Source organism: Triplophysa rosa, linkage group LG5 (assembly GCF_024868665.1).
Source record: "Triplophysa rosa linkage group LG5, Trosa_1v2, whole genome shotgun sequence".
NCBI classification, from domain to species: domain Eukaryota; kingdom Metazoa; phylum Chordata; class Actinopteri; order Cypriniformes; family Nemacheilidae; genus Triplophysa; species Triplophysa rosa.
In genome coordinates, this window is record NC_079894.1 from 4,745,760 (window position 1) to 4,762,149 (window position 16,390).

General features: G+C 38.2%; 1 protein-coding gene across 1 annotated transcript in view; it reads left to right on the forward strand.

The window, feature by feature from the left end:
* The first annotated feature begins 1,853 nt into the window (after positions 1 to 1,853).
* eif2b3 (eukaryotic translation initiation factor 2B, subunit 3 gamma) overlaps positions 1,854 to 16,390 on the forward strand; it is a 29,161-nt gene continuing 14,624 nt past the window's right edge. Inside the window, exons 1-5 of the mRNA XM_057334580.1 lie at positions 1,854 to 2,140; positions 2,374 to 2,531; positions 5,190 to 5,347; positions 10,495 to 10,654; positions 10,971 to 11,082. Of these exons, the coding sequence (XP_057190563.1) occupies positions 2,384 to 2,531; positions 5,190 to 5,347; positions 10,495 to 10,654; positions 10,971 to 11,082 (578 nt within the window). The 5' untranslated portion in view covers positions 1,854 to 2,140; positions 2,374 to 2,383. The remainder of the gene's footprint in view (positions 2,141 to 2,373; positions 2,532 to 5,189; positions 5,348 to 10,494; positions 10,655 to 10,970; positions 11,083 to 16,390) is intronic.

A 16,390-nucleotide genomic window follows, 5' to 3' on the forward strand; every position in this document is an offset into this window, starting at 1 on the left:
TTGCATGTTATTTTATGACCAATTTGTACATTTTCTTTAATTTTTTAACCGCATTTCAAAATGATAAAAAATGACAATGATTTTTTAAAATCATTAAAAAAACAAATTCTGTAAAATGTCATGTTTTTTAGTCACTGAAATTAATGAATGTACTATAAAATACATGAATGTACTCAACATCCATGTATTAAAAAGTAAAGTAAGTGTAAAACTAATATTTACAATATTTACTGCAAATATAAACATTTATTAATTCCTAAAAAAATCTGAAAAACTTTCAGTAGACGAGAATTATATTTATTAATTATATCCATCAGTTATCACATTTTGTGTAGATTAATTGTTTGTACTGACTGAACAGCTCAAATTTATTTTAAGCCCCTGATAGAGTTTTGCACATCACTAACATTTATCATCATTTCCCTCACAGCCAAATTTTTATTTTTTTAGCTGCACATGAAGATATAAATGATTGTTTGATTGTTGATGATTGTTTTAACTCTCTTTCTGTGATCATTTAACATGACCCCACAGAAATGCCAGTGGTCTGTTAAGGCAGTGCAGCAGATGTTAAACTTAGGTCACATAATCCCTATGAGATTTCTCGGGTTGTACTGTGAAAACGTTGCTTCACTGTTGAAATGAAGAAAATATGAGGTGGCCAAAGTTTTTTGGAGACGGTGGATTATAAACAGTTTTGCAGCCAAGGGTGTTATAGGAAGCATAGCAAAGGTGTAAATTCAGCACACAAACAGATTTAACATCAATACTTCCTTTGCTTCTGCTTTTTTTCTATTGGAGGCAGCCCGCCCTGTTATAAAGTTTCTTCTGCAGGCGGCGACCAATGAAGCTCATCTCCTGTCCAGAGAAAACAAAGCCAAGCCACATTCCCAGAGTTCAATTTGCTGTTACATCGGAGGTCTGCGAATTGGGGTTTGGGCCATGTTGACTGAGGGGATCTGGGTGGAGGGAACTGGGCTTGACTGGAGACTTTACATTTTTAGTGTGAAACTGGACGTTTTCTTAATACTCTTAGATTTCCAGTGAAGTGGATAAGGAAGAATCAATAATGTGGGAAGGAAAATACTTTTACAATGTCATCCATCTTGCCAAAATAGAGTTAGAGTTATTGTATATTCAAATATTTTCTTTTAATGCAGGCGACTACCACAATTCATTAGGTTAACATGACACTGGATGCCACACTGGAAAATTAATTAATAAATATTTATCAATATTTATCAAATTGTATACTGCACTATGTACAAGTTTTAGTAAGTAAAGTTTTGTTTCTTATTTTTCAAGTATTGTATTATCTTACTCCTAAAACACATTTAGTAGCCTACATTTGGGTACAAAAACGCTTTTTTATTTTCTTTAAAAGCACAAAATAACAACAATCACCACAACAACCCTTCTAAACACATTTTCATATGCTGCATCTACTTTGTAAATATTCCTGATTCATGATGTCATTTAAAATTAAAGGTAATCTTAATTTTATCGTTGTAAATCATTTTTAGAATGATAATGCTAATGAGACTTTTTAAATGATCAAGTATATTTTTAGACAAAAGGCTTGTTCGTGATTTTCACTAACTTTTAGATAACTGCAGGGATACTTGAAACAAAATGCCTTTATGTGGATGGCTAACGCCATATTAGCATGCTTTCGATCATATGTTTTAGAAATTAGCGATAACATTTGCATTTATTTTTAACTTATTTCTCAAATGCTTTGAGATATTTATAATTATTATTAACCAATACTCTCTTTTGACTGCACACATCTCATTCAGCAGCAATGATAGGAACCAAAGTTACCGGTAAAGATTCCCGTACGACTTATTAAAACGTAACTCCTGTCGCTATCTCCAAATAGCTTGTTAGTTATTCTAACTCCCACAGATAAATTATCCTACGTTTTCGCCAGTTCAATTTTATTTATATTTTCCCCAAATTACCTGTATTCCCAGACTTTATTTTATTTTAAGAAGTAGATTTAGTTGAAAATAGCGAGATATGAATGGCAATAACAGACGAACCCGCGTGAGCGTCTGCTAGAGTCCTGAAGATCCTGACGTGCACTGAGTGCTTAACGTTACTTGACAAAACATAAACATCTACAGCACAAATAAAGGTAAGCTGCGCAGTAAATGTCCTAAACGTTATCGTTTTGCTAAATAACAACCTTAGTGATAATGTTTTCGAGTGCTGAAATAGCACGGATGATGAAATAGTCTCATCGTAATGGCAATGTTTTGAAATCATGTTGAATCGATGGGAACTGAAGAAAAAGCTTGCACCTGTCAGACTGTTATGTTGTGAATGTTATTATACGTGGGTAAGCGAGTTGTTGGGTTTGCTCTGCAGGTGTTTTGGGATGGAGCTGCAGGCGGTGCTGATGGCAGCTGGCGGAGGCTCCAGAATGATGGACCTCACCTATAACACCCCAAAACCATTGTTGCCTGTGTGCAACAGACCCCTCATCTGGTACCCCCTCAACCTGCTGGAGAGAGTTGGCTTTGAAGGTAAACATCCTATCACATGAAGGAAGTTCAGTAAATAGTTCATTAAAGGTGAAAGTTTGTCTTGTGTTTTTCCATTCGGATATGAAGCCCCTATGCAAACTGATATCAAGGTTTGATAAGATTTATTTCACAAAGCGCCAACTCCATAATCAAAGTGAACACTGTTCACTGTTTTTATTTTCATGCCACATTTTAGTTTGTGTTTGCAAACTCATAAAGTGGTTGTAGTTTGTTGCAATGCATCATGTAGCATCATTACTTGTTGTTGGTAATAAAGTAGAATCTAACTCAGAATCCTGTCTTATCTGTTAGTAACCGTTGCCGTTTTAGTTAGGATCCCATTTAGAACATGGAATTGAGCAGTTGAGAACTTTAGACATAAAGAGTCTGTTACACTGGCCGTGTTGTATGTTGTATATTGTATGTTTCCTTGTTCACCCTAGATAAAGTACACTAAATACAAAAAGGTTATGATGCAGTAAGAAGTAGTTATTCAACTAAAAAGCTGATGTATGTATATATATTAGGGCTGTCAACGTTAACACGTTAACGCATGCGATTAATTTTTTTCAGATTAACGCGAAATATTTAAATACAATTTAATAGAGACATCAGTAACAGTACTAATATCAGAATGTTGGCATTCATTCATAAAATTATACTGTTAAAGAAATCTGTTGTTTCTACATTAATTTGAAGATTAATGAAAGTGACATTATTAGATTGTAAAAGTATATTTAAAAACATTAATGTTACGTGCGATTAATCACAGAAAAAATGTGTGATTTATCAGATTAAATTTTTTTAATCGATTGACAGCACTAATATATGTAAGGGATAATCCACAGCTAGCCGTGCGTTAAAGGGTTTTAATGCACGATGTGGAGGCCAAAAACCACCCGACACGAAGCGGAGGATGCTTGCCTCTGCGAGGTGCATTAAGGCCCGATTCACATTTTGCGTCTAAAACCGCGCGGAAAACGCGAGCTGCACTGCGTTCTCCTTTTTTTCCAAAGTGCCTGGACTTTGCGCTCTCCTGGCGTGTTTCGTCACTAAGCAACCATGGGCCACGATAGCCGTTGAGACGAGGAGGTATAAACAAAGGATATATGGATTATATGCACTGAAAATACCTTGCAATAACTCTGCTACTAGATTTAGTTATGCTGTGATCATCTGTGTCTCCATCTTCATTGAGCTTGTCTATATTGGCTGGTCGGTTCTTGTCACATGACATGCGGTGCGCTTGCGGCTTTCTGAAAAGTTGCGATTTTTTCATCTCGATGCGACCGCATCGCCCCCTATGTCCGCGCGGCTACATTCAAAATAACGAATATGCACGCGGAAAAGACGCAAAATGTGAATCGGGCCTAAAATCCTTTAACGCACGGCTAGCTGTGGATTATCCCACTTATACCATGGTCATTTGCCAAGTTAAATCTTTTATTGATGTTTACAGTGAAATTTGAGATCAAACAGGTGAAAATTACAGTGATTTTGACAGTTAAATTTCAATTGTAAATTTACTGGAGCTACCTGTGCGTACCTGTGCGTTTTAATGCACACCTTCCAGCCAATCAGAATCGAGTATTCAAAAAGACCATGGTATAAATATATATATATATATATATATATATATATATATATAATGAAATAATAAAGATACAAAAAAGAGACATTATTTTAAAGATAGGGTGGTTGTTTTGTGTGACGTCCATTTAAACCTATTGGTTGAGCTGCCAACGTGATTTACGTCAACATAAATTAGGGTTAGGAGATAGTTTTTTTTTGTTGTAAAATTTCAGTTTTGTGTCTGAATGACAGATCTATTACATGTGTATCAATTTACATACAGAAGGTTCAATTAAACCTTGAATGTTGTCAAACTTTAACTAAATAACAAATTATATTAAAAATTGTTCTGTACTTTATATATAAATACCTATAAATATTATATCTCTCTCTATATATATATACCAATTAGATATTAAAAAATTTCAAAAAAGAAGTTTTTTTTGCAGAAGTAAATCGAAAAGATGACTTTAGAACCTAATGTTCCCTTCATTGCTTTAGCACATTTGAGAGTCAGTAAAGGTGGCATACATTCTTGGGTATTTTTTATTTAATGCCTTAATCATAATTAAATGTTTATTGTTCACACCTAGCAGTATTGACTAACCTTACAATCCAGCTGGTGTGGAGTTTGTGGATATGGCCCTCTGCTTGCCCAGCAGTACAGTGTGCACCTTTATGTGTGGCACAGTCTGCCTTGTTAACAGTCCGAGTGCCAGCCAACAAGACCTTGCAATTAGCTTTTACAAGTCTTAGTACAAACTATAGTAAGCTGCTTTGCTAGAAAATATTTACGCAGTAAAGCAAGATTTGGGTACAAGCCTTTTCCAACTGGCCGAAATGCATATTCTTACTGGGCATACGGCAAATAATTGTCAAATACTTGATTGAAGGTGTCTGTGTAATATATCTCTTGCTGACTATTTTTCGTGAAGCCCATGTAGTCTAAAGTGTTGCACGCAAAGTGTGTGCCCTAGACAACTAATGGGAGCAGTCTTTTCCAAACCATTTTCCATAAAATCAAGTTGAATTGTTGTCATGTGCAAGTTTAGGTGAAATGTAAATGGTTGTAATATTTTTTTCCAGAGGTGATTGTCATTACTACTAAAGAGGTTCAGAAGGCCCTGAGCACAGATCAGCGGCTGAAGACGGATGTGAAGATGAAGCTGGATGTGGTGTGCATTCAGGAGGAGGGTGACATGGGCACTGCTGATGCCCTTCGACACATCCAACAAAAGATCAAGGTGTGTGATGTAAAAATCATGGATTCTTGATTTGATTTTAAAGCAATGATAAGCGATTTCAGAGAGGCTACAATATGGCAAGAAAGAGCCGCAACAGTTGCAGCTTGTCTACACCACACACGGGCGGCGCAACGTAAAAAAAGACTATATAACCTATTATACACAGTAATTCCAATATTTAAAATGGATGATACGATGCATCGGGTATCGAGTCCTTGACATAATAATCGGAATCGAGCTGTGAGACCAGTGACGATTCACACCCCTATTTGAAAGCGAACTTGAACTTGTCCGTTAAAAACTCTGAGCTCAGAGATAGGGTTTTTTTAGGTCTCTGCGATGAAGTTCTCGGCAATGTTGTAGTTTTATCTGTATTGGCTAACATTAACAAAGTAAAACATATCCTAGCACAGCAAAAAGGAGGCGTGGCTTTGGTTAGCAATGAGATGGGAAGGTGGGATCTTATGCTTAACGCTAGCTTGTCAAAGCCCCGAATATAGGCTCCAGTGGCACATGCTTCTTTCATAACGCGAGTAGACACTTTTAGATGCAGTGTGGCGTCTTTAACATGTCGATCGATCGCTTTACATCGTAAACAAATTTAAACAGCGGTTCAAGTTAAAAAATATATAAAAATGTGCTTTATTTACAGTACACGCAGCTTCCTGTGCCCACACACTCATCTGAACGGGCCAGAAAGGAGAGAGAGAGCGAGAGAGAGATACACAAGCGTTGGTCACGCTGAAACTACAGTCTGAAACATGTATTTATATGCTTTTTGTCAAAAGCAACGTTTTCATACAAGATAAGACACTACATAACAACACTAAACTACTCTGCAATGAAACAGTAACCACGGGCATATATGATGTTTAATTGCATGTTTTAATAATCGATTATTTGTTTTTAAGCATCGATGCAGTAATCTGCATCACGATGCACCGTATAATTGTTTTTTTACAGCCCTATTGTCAAAGATGCCTTACAGAAAGAGATTTCTGTAAAACAATATGGGTTGTTCACCAGCATAAAGTATCCATATTTGTCCGTTTTTTGGTAAAAAAATTTGAAAGTTGTACGGCTCTTGTTCTAGTTATCGTTCTTAGTGTGAACGGGCCATTTGGTCTAGTAACACAATAATGTGTTATAGTTTCTTAGAAGTTACTGTCCTTTAGTTAACCCTATCATAGAGGAGGCATGTTAAAGCCTGGCATGCATAAACAGCCTCACATCGCATGTGAACTGGCCTGGGGTCAGTGAAATGTTGTGAGGGACAGATCCTGTGTGCCACAGGGGGATCTTTGATCCGTGCAGCCCGGCACTGCTGGGCCCAACTCCACAGAGTGCCTCATTTCGCCTGACGAAAACTCACAAACCCATGATGTCAGAAGCCTTTCACAGTCTTTACAGACATTCCCGGGTAAGGTTGGGTAGATGGAACGGGGCAGTTTAAGTGTGTGCAAAAAAGCAAAATGACCTGTTAGTAATTTGTTGCCTACCGAGCTCAAAATATTGTGTCTGTCAGATGCATTAGCGCTCACACCCTGCCCGACTTTAATACCACATTTGTTCATTTACAAAGCCCACCATTGCAATCGATACCACAAAACTGCTAAGCATTCGAGAGCGGGATGTTTCAAACATGTGCGAACGCTCATCGCAGGAGATTAACTCTGCCACAGTAAATATCAATGCAGTGGAAAGGGAATGTTGAAGAGGAAGGCCTGCTGGTGCACGCTAACAGCGCATATGCGTTTATTTCTAATCCTAGAGAGAAATAAGAGATTAAAAGCATTGAGTTTCAGAGCCCTCCAGTGCACGAACAGCCCCGCTACGTGTTGAGAGACGAGAGCTGGCTATAGGGGCCCTAAATCCCCGTTTATTGTACGGTCTAAACACGGAGTCTACTCCCTCACTTGAGCAAACAACACGGACATAATGGAAGAATGTGACGGTGTGCCTGCCTCTTAAACCTCTCTTTCATTAGCTCGTGTTTGTCTTCATACTGATGCATTGAGTCAATGTTTGTGCAGAAACAGAATAATCTTCGTGTTGTGTAGCTTTCTGTCAGCTTTTGTTAGCAATAAGGCTCCGAGTTGTTCCCAAATGGATTGAGTACTAAAAACACGTGTAAACATTTGATCATATTTTAAAGTCGAATATGCCAGTAAATGTCAGCATTTGATGTCATGTTTTGTTGTCCGTATTCAAGACCAAACACGGTCGCGACCGGCCAATTGTGGGCGAGTTTGCATGTACGTTCGTAGCGTCAGATAAGTGTGAGCGTTTCTTCTTTTCCTTTTATTCCCTCTTATCCTGTGCTCTTTTCTCCTGCCTCTTCCCCCCCTTCCTCTGCTCCCCTCTTGGGTGGTCTCACCTGGTTGGCCCAGGGGGCAGCCAAGCAGAACTGGAAGTGTCTGTGGGTGGCCTGACCTCCCTGTGCCTCTACAGCGCAGGCACAACTCTGGCCCGCTGAAAGGCCCGACGGCGGCGGCGCTCAGATGATCCAACAGCTGACGCCCACTTCAGACCTTCAGTGGCTCTGTGACTGAGGCAAGCCGCGGATTCAATCCGCCCCCCCGTGGCAGCCGAGAGGGCCGTTCGGCCACATGTCAGGTGTCCTCAAAAATAGCAACCTCCGTTATGAAATGCTAAGTGGTTAGAGCTGCAGTGACAGATCGATTTACTTGGGTGGTTTATGATGGGTGGGCTAGCATTGGTCGCATTTTTTGTGTTTTAACGCTGCGCATTCCTGGTTAGCTGTGAAGTCATGGCAAATGTTTGGCTAGTTGAACTATAGCTGTAATGTGGTCGCGTTTTTTTCGCTCTGTGTTTCTTTTATTTACTCTGGGACTGATCGAGTCCACATTTCCAGACTCGGAAATTGAGCTGCAGCAGTGACCCGGCTTGATCCAGTGAAGGGGAAACTGTGTGTAAAGTGGAGAGCATAATTAAAAGACTTGCCCGTTTTTACCCTCACCGATGTCGAGGCCTGAGCCAAGATGGGTTTTGGCTTTTCGTCATCAAATATATCTTCCGAATGCCACTGTGGGTCTTTGTCTCAGATGGTTTGTTCCCATTACTTAAAGTTGCAATCTGTAACTTTTTCTAGTTAGAAAATAAACAGAAATCAGTTGAGGAAGAACATAAGTGCTTAAAAATCATCCTTGATTCTCAAAGGTAAGCTTATAATAATGATTTATAAGTTGAGATGCAGGAAATGATGTCTTTTGACTTTTTTATGTGTCAGACAGAGAGGGCGATAGAAAGGTGGAACTTAAGGATCTGCACAAAATCTATATCAACAAGGTTTTTTTGAGCTTTTTATTGGATTTCAAATTATTCTTACAAAATGATGGTACAAATACAGGCATTAAATACCAAATATAACATACATTAAATAAGGAAATATTGCTTTACAAATATTGTTTATGTCGGTAAGAATGTCTATTAAATATTTGAAGGTAAAAATCTAATATTTTGGCTAATAAATGTTTAGCTTTTCATTAACGTGTACTGCTTAAATGTGATTAAATTATGAGATTAAAGGGATAGTTCACCCAAAATAATTCTCCAGTTATGTGTAAATGTTGTTGTTCTGCTGAACACAAAAAAGATATTTGGAAAAATGTTTGTAAACTAACGGTTCTGGGGCACTATTGACTACTGTAGTAGGAAAAAAATCTACTATGGTAGTCAATAGTGCCCCAGAACTGTTTAGTTTCCCGATTTTATTTTGTGTTATACATAAAGAAAAAATGTAAACAGTTTGGACGACTTGACAGAATTTTCTTTTTTGGTTGAACTATCCCTTTAAAGGCCAAATTAAATTATGTAGATTTTGTTTAAACATGCTAGAATACTAGCTACAATATGAGTTGAGAAGGCAGTGTTGTCCTTCTTCAGTAGCCTATTTGGCTCATTGTAAACAGACAGCGCTGTGCACCCTGTTATCTTTTAAGCATGTGTGCTGTAATGGTTTACGGGCCTTCAGCCACAGGGCCAGAATAAGAGAACTAGAACTGTATCGAAGCAGAGCGTCACGGCAGGGCCTCTCCCTGGGCCTCCCCAATGAGGCATGCAACGCCGCCTGAGCGGGCCGTTCCTCTCCCCCGCTCCCATGTTTATTTATCCACAGACCTGAGATGGGCAGACCAGATGGGAACCAGACAACTCAAACAGTAACAATAGCAAAGGCGATCAGGATTTATCGCTGGGTTCCCCTCCACGCCTGCGCTCATATATATACACACACACGCATGTACACGCAAACTATGGAAGAGCATTTGGCCTTTCTGTCTCTCATTTTCTCACGCCATACTCATAAGATGTTATAAACTTTTCGTTTGTTGAGACCGTCTTCTGGTAAAATGCAGTCTTGATGTAGTATGTGAAGTTTTTATGGAGCACCGTAGCAGGTCATGGATAAGTTTGCTAGCTCTTTGATGTATGCCATATAAAGCTCATAGAGGTAAAGTCAACAGCAGTTTTTGAAAAACGCTGTTAAGTAACATATTTATTGTAATGTTTTGATTTTAATAATATTTCAAGAGCTACCTGTTGTTTTTCAATTGGTATTTCCAAGCAGCTGAAAAATACAACATTGATAGTAAAAACCCAAAAATGAGAGTTCTTTCATCATTTATTCACCCTTATATCCTTCCATACCTTTTTGGCTTTCTATCTTCTGCAGAACACAAAAGAAGATATTTTGAGGAATGTCAGTAACCAAACAACATTGGCCCCCATTGACTTCCATTTACGGACACAAAACCACTGAGACATTTCTCAAAATATCTTCTTTTGTGTTCCACAGAAGAAAGAGTCAAATACAGGTTTTGAACCACATGTATTGTCAAAATATCCATTGACTAATGTCATGTTTATCTAAAAGAGCAAGAAAATCATGTTTTTTGAAGTGTTAGAGATGATGCTTGGCCAGAATCCATGTTCTTTTGCACTAGTGGGCAACGAAAAAGTATTTCAACCCAACTGCTGATTTCAAAATCTGTAAGTTATCATTATTATTATGTGTAGGGAACACGCAGCCCCTCCAGTGGGCTTCGCAATCAGATTGTGGCTGGAATAGCAGGACCGTCCTGCATTTTATGCTGGTTTAAATATAACTTGCTTTTATTCGTCCACAGACAGACATCTTGGTGGTGAGCTGTGACCTGATAACAGACGTGGCCCTGCATGAGGTCGTGGACCTCTTCCGTGCGCACAACGCCACGCTGTCCATGCTCATGAGCAAAGTGAACGACTTCACAGAGACCGTCCCCGGCCAGAAGGGCAAGAAGAAAGCAGGTACTATCATTCACCCAGACGGCTGTTTAACAGAGCACCACCAGCTGCCAGAGATCAGCTCCCCAATGATCAGCTAATTGCTCACTTGAACAGGAAAAGGCCGGTGTGGTTTTGAAATAAGTGCTGTTTCAGACTGGATGTTGGTGCACTGTTTCCAAAAGCTATTTAATGACCATTTCCTCTTTTCCTAATATGAACTCATTTCAATGGGCTCTATTATTTCACATTCCTGCTACTCCAGCTTGTCGATTGGCTGAAATATTGTCTGATTATGGCGTTACAAGCGCACTGTGACCAATTTTATGCCCTGTTGCAGCGGAGCAGCGGGACTTTGTGGGCGTTGATGGCACGGGGAAGAGACTTCTCTTTATGGCCAATGAGGCAGATTTAGAAGAAGGCCTTGTTGTCCGAAAGTCCATCATGCGCAAGTGAGTCTCAACTTTAGTTCAATTTTACTCATTTTACACTACACCTCTCCTTATATCACCTTTAGTCCTTCAATGATTTTGACATAGCAGGTTGTTTGCATCTTATATAATTCATCCTATAGTAGAGCAGCTCAGATAAACCTGAAGACAGGTTCAAATCTATTTGTGTTCATTCCTTTTTGACCTTCTTTCCTTCATCTGAGCACAAACAGAAAATCTTATATTTATGGTCCCATGAAATTTAGCGGCATCTAGCGTTGAGGTTTTGAATTGCAACCAACGGTTCGCTCCACCGCTCACCCCTCCCTTTCGAAGCACCATGGTGGCTGACACAGAACTAAGATGTTGCCGTTTCCGCTTCTTTGCTGAAGGTGATAATGTATTTATAAAACGCGCTCTGTAGAGCAGTTTGTCCGTTTAGGGCATGGTGAATTTCATGTAAGGGGACCCGCGGTTGGTGTAGATGGAAATAGCTCACTCTAACAAAAACTTAACGCTTCATTACGTAGGTTCTTTATACACTTCTGAAGACATAGTTATGTATGTAATATTGCTTTTCTGTCAACAGATCCTAGAAAATATTACATACTGGACCTTTAAAATTTTGTCATGTTATTTTATATGGGACTCAAAATGATGAAGCTCCAAAAGCACATGCATCCATTATTAACCTCTAAATGAATTCTATTAAATCTACTTTACTTTAATAATTTAACATAAATTATGCCTTTTAAAGCAAAATTATACTATTTAAAACGGCCCTAACACACGCGGTTTCTGCTAATCTCATATTAATCTTGAGTACCTATAGAGTAGTACTGCATACTTCGTATTTAATGAAAAAGTGCAAAATATCTCAATCTGAACAATGTTAATACAACAGCCCTACCCCCCAAATTTTACCCAAATAAAAAAAAAAAAATCAAAATGATACATTTGTGAGGAAAATGATAAATATTTTGTGCTTATTTAGCAAAATTAAAATGTAAGCAATCAGGTCTGAGAGATACGTTCAAATAGGAAGAAAGGTAAACAAATACATCTGGGATGGCAAGAAGGTAAAATGATCAGAAATGATCTGAAAATTATAAATGATACAAATCATGGCCATTTCTATAGTGCATCGACATTTTTATCTATATTAAATGTATCTGAAATATCAACAAAAAAATATTGACCTAGACCGGTCAAGGGTTTGATGCGCAGGGGTTCGTAGAGTTGTTGTGAAAGAGTTGGACTTTGTCTAAACCCAGCTGAAAGCTACTGGCCTCATTGCAAGCAGCCGAAGGAGGTGGTGTGTGCTCAGAACAATGGTGACCTCACAGGGTGATGACCTGCTGTTTATGTGGGCTGGCTAATAAAACGGGGGCCTCCTCCACACTGGCCTGTCTTGAAAGCTGCCTGTTAGCCCCGCTTCAGCAGCCGGCTGCCTTTCTTAACTGTTGATCCTGCCTGTTTTCCAACCCGCCACCCTCCCTGACTCACGATGAAGTTTCTTCTGCTGTTCTGCTTTCTCACAGTTTTCTCTTTTCTTTGGGTTTCTCTACATCTGAGGTTTTGGAGCGGCGTTTATCAGTTCCCAGCTGAAGGACGTTGGGAAAATACCATTCTGATCTAACGAATTTGTTATGTTATGTATGAATGCTTGATTCTAAAATCCTTTTCATCTCAAGTGCAAATTCATTATTATCTCCTCCAGCCTTTTTAATGCTGTCTGATGGCAGTGTTTTGCGAAGATTAAACTGATTTTGGAAAGGTTCTGTCAGCACCTAGTGTGCAGCCCTGCGGTTTGGGCTCTGGAGGCTGAAGGTCAAGCCCTTCTTGGTTCTGGATCAGACGTGTGCACAGGGAGATCAGGACTCTGGGAGCAAGAGAGCTGGGATGGGACTCCGTGTGCGTCTGTTTTGGGAGCTCATAAATAATCTGCTAAGTATTAGCAAGTATATTAAAAACACAACAACCAATGAGTGTATTTCGCAATATTATGTCCAGGTCATATTTCGCTCTAAAATTGATCATTTATTTCTTTTGAAGTATAACTTGGGTATTTTTTGTATCATTTGCCCCAATAGTAAGTTGAATTATTCTATAGTGAATAGGAGATAGTGGTGACCGAACTGTCGCAGTCTTAAAACAAAGTGATCTTTACCAATTACAAATCCATGTGAACAATGTATCTGCAGAATTTTTTTTCGAATGAGCTTTTCCTCTAAAGTCATCTGTCATCTTTTCTTTGATCAAACTCTTGTTCATATATTTGCTGTGATTCAAAGCAACTACTTGCATTTAAATTTTTGTTCTTGTCAAGGACACACAGGAATTCTCAGTTCGGTTTGAGACGTCTGCTAATGTTTAACAGCACTGCAGATTCTGCTCTGTTTGTCTGGGTCGTCTCGCAGCCTTGGCGTTGTCTGCATGTGTGTTTATACAGACACAGCGAAGGCTATATGTGCAGTCCACATGTCTTACACCACTCTGTTTTATTTATAACACCTATAAAAACATTAGGTCTCATTCACTAATATTTGTGATTTTGCTCATGTTCTCAGAAATGGTACTCGAGCAGTTTCTGTTGGATTCATCACCAGTGCACACTGGTGCCCTCAAAGCATTTCTGTCATTGCATCATTATAACACTCTTGAACAACACTGAAGTACATCTTACAGGCGACCTTGATGAGTTAATAACTGTTGAAATGTCAGAGATTTAAAGATCAGTTTTCACACCTTTAATTGAGTCCTCTTGATGCTGGTAGTAGCAGAACAGTTACATACAATACCGGTCAAAAGTTTTAGAACATTTGAACGAAATGTTTCTCATTATATTTAAAAAGGTTTTGATCTGAAGGTGTATGTTTAAAGTGGGGCTGATTTTATCCAGAATAAAAGTTTGTGTTTAAATAATATATGAAGAGTTTGGTTCCAAAATGAGATAACTCCGTTTTATAAAAAAATCATGCAGTTTATTATGTTATCATGTTTTTATTGTGTTTTATCGTGTTAGTCAGCTGTATTTTTTTTGTTATTATGGCTTAAATCAAAACAAACCAACTGCAGTTTGATTGATATTAATTGAAATGCGCAATAAAAAAACATGAGTTATCTCATTTTGGAACCAAACTCTTCATATTTGTGTACTGTGCATATTAATTTTGTATTTATAAACATAACGTGCATTATATTTAAGAAAAATATAAAAATGAATAAACTTTATATATCATTTCAATTATTGGTCAATATAAACAAATACATATTTCTTAAATATTTCATCTTGTATGTGTATGTTTTTGTGTTTGCAAATACAAATGAATATGCACAGTCCACAGACATATATTATGTAAACAAAAACTTTTGGATGCGATTAATCGCTATTAATCATTTGACTTAGCCCTAGTTTCAATGCCTGAAGTTAGTCTTCTAGACAAAAATATTATTGTGCAAAAATTTTCATTAATTTGATTTAATAAAAGTGTCTTTAAAAGAGATCACATAGATATATAGGAAAAAGAGCAGCCAGTAAGATTACAGAATGGGTGGGAACTACTTTGATTTTGTTTAAAAAGCTTCTCAGGTTGAAACCAGAGAACATTTCTGCAAATTCTAGGCAAAATGTGACTTTACTGAAATAGAAATAAAACATATATAAATATATAAACATTCTTAGTTTAGATTGTTTAGACGCTACATAATTCTCATAGCTCCCTTTGTAATATTCATTTATTTTGATGAACTTACTATTTATCTAAAATGTGAGAAAATATAAATATGTGAGTAAGTGTTCAAAAACTAGTACATGTATACATAGGAAGTGTATGTGGTGTAAATTGACGTTAGAATTCATTTGACAGTTTCCTACAGATTTGAACCACATCTTGCTGCATTTTCTACCTCACATTGTTGACAGGCGAGGTCTCTCGCTCTCTATGCCTTTCACTGATTGGATCTTGTTGTATACATGTTGAGCACACCAGATTTACTCTTTCTATACAACAGAAATCTAGAAAGATAAACAAATTTCAGTCAGTCAAAGCAAGGTATTTAGGGAAAAAGCTAAATTGCCCAATGCTGTCTCTCTCCATCAGTAATACTGTTTAACCCATGACATAAACACTTGAGCATGACATCATCACTTGTACATTGGGCCTTCTTTCTCAAGGTGGGGCCTCAAGATTTGCAGTATGCCTGTATGTGTCTCATACCATCAGCAAAAGTAGAACGATAACAAGAACTAATAGTTAATATGACTTTTCTTTGACATTTAACACTGTTTGTACAATATCCAGTTTCACGTCCACTCTCTTATAGACTTATAGTTTCATCGGACGAGCGTGCGCCTGACCCCCAAGTTAACTTCCAGTTTGTGTTTGGCTAGTGTCTAATAATATAACTATTTATATTTAATTTAATTTATGGTAATATTAATTTGTATTATTATTTTACTGTATAATAGTTGTATTAAATAAACAATTTGTTAAATGGGTCCAGCAGTTCGGTCACATTTAAATAAACAAACCGTATGGTACATTGACATCTAGCGGTTGAGCTTGGTATCGCAGTCTAAAGTCAAAATATTGGAGAGACAAGTTTAGCCAAGTAACGGTTCTTCTCGGTTTCATTTGCTTGTTATCGGAAATAATCTACAGGCCCTCTATTGTTTCTGAATGTGTACCGGAAGCTCAGTTGGGGTCTCAAAAAACCGCGCATGCGCAGTAACGTTTGTTTATGTTGTTAAGATGAAACCGTCTCTACGTGTTGCTTAAAATGCACTTCACAGTCATCTGAGGATGTTTGAGGAAGGTGTCAGCTGTGCTAAGATTTACCAAACCATCTGTTTCTTCCTCTCACAGTTTGTTAGTTATTTACCTCGCCGGTTAAGATGGGCGAGCAGAGAATAAAGGACCTGCATCTTGCGGGGTGTCCCAGGCTCAAAGAGGTTGCTTGGGCTCCATGTCGATGTTGACAGCTCGCTGTGTAACGTATGACCTCACTGCGCTGCTACGCTCCTCTTTTTGTCTGGCTGTTTAGTAGTAAGCCATTAAACTAATAGTGTGAGTCCCACAGCAAGCCTGGAGACTGTTCCCAGATTTTTGTCATGGTCGTCGGGAAGTTGAGAGGAATGCCAAGAGGAAACAGAAAGAGGGAGGAAATGATTTATTTGCAGACGTTTGGTTTTCACTACAGTGATACCTCGCTGTGTTCTTCCAAACAGCACCTGTTGCTCCTTGTTTAACTCGTTTCTCGTGTTCCTCCTGACACTCATTCCTCCTCTGAAACCACAAGGATCTGTATCCGTTACTCATCACTCCTC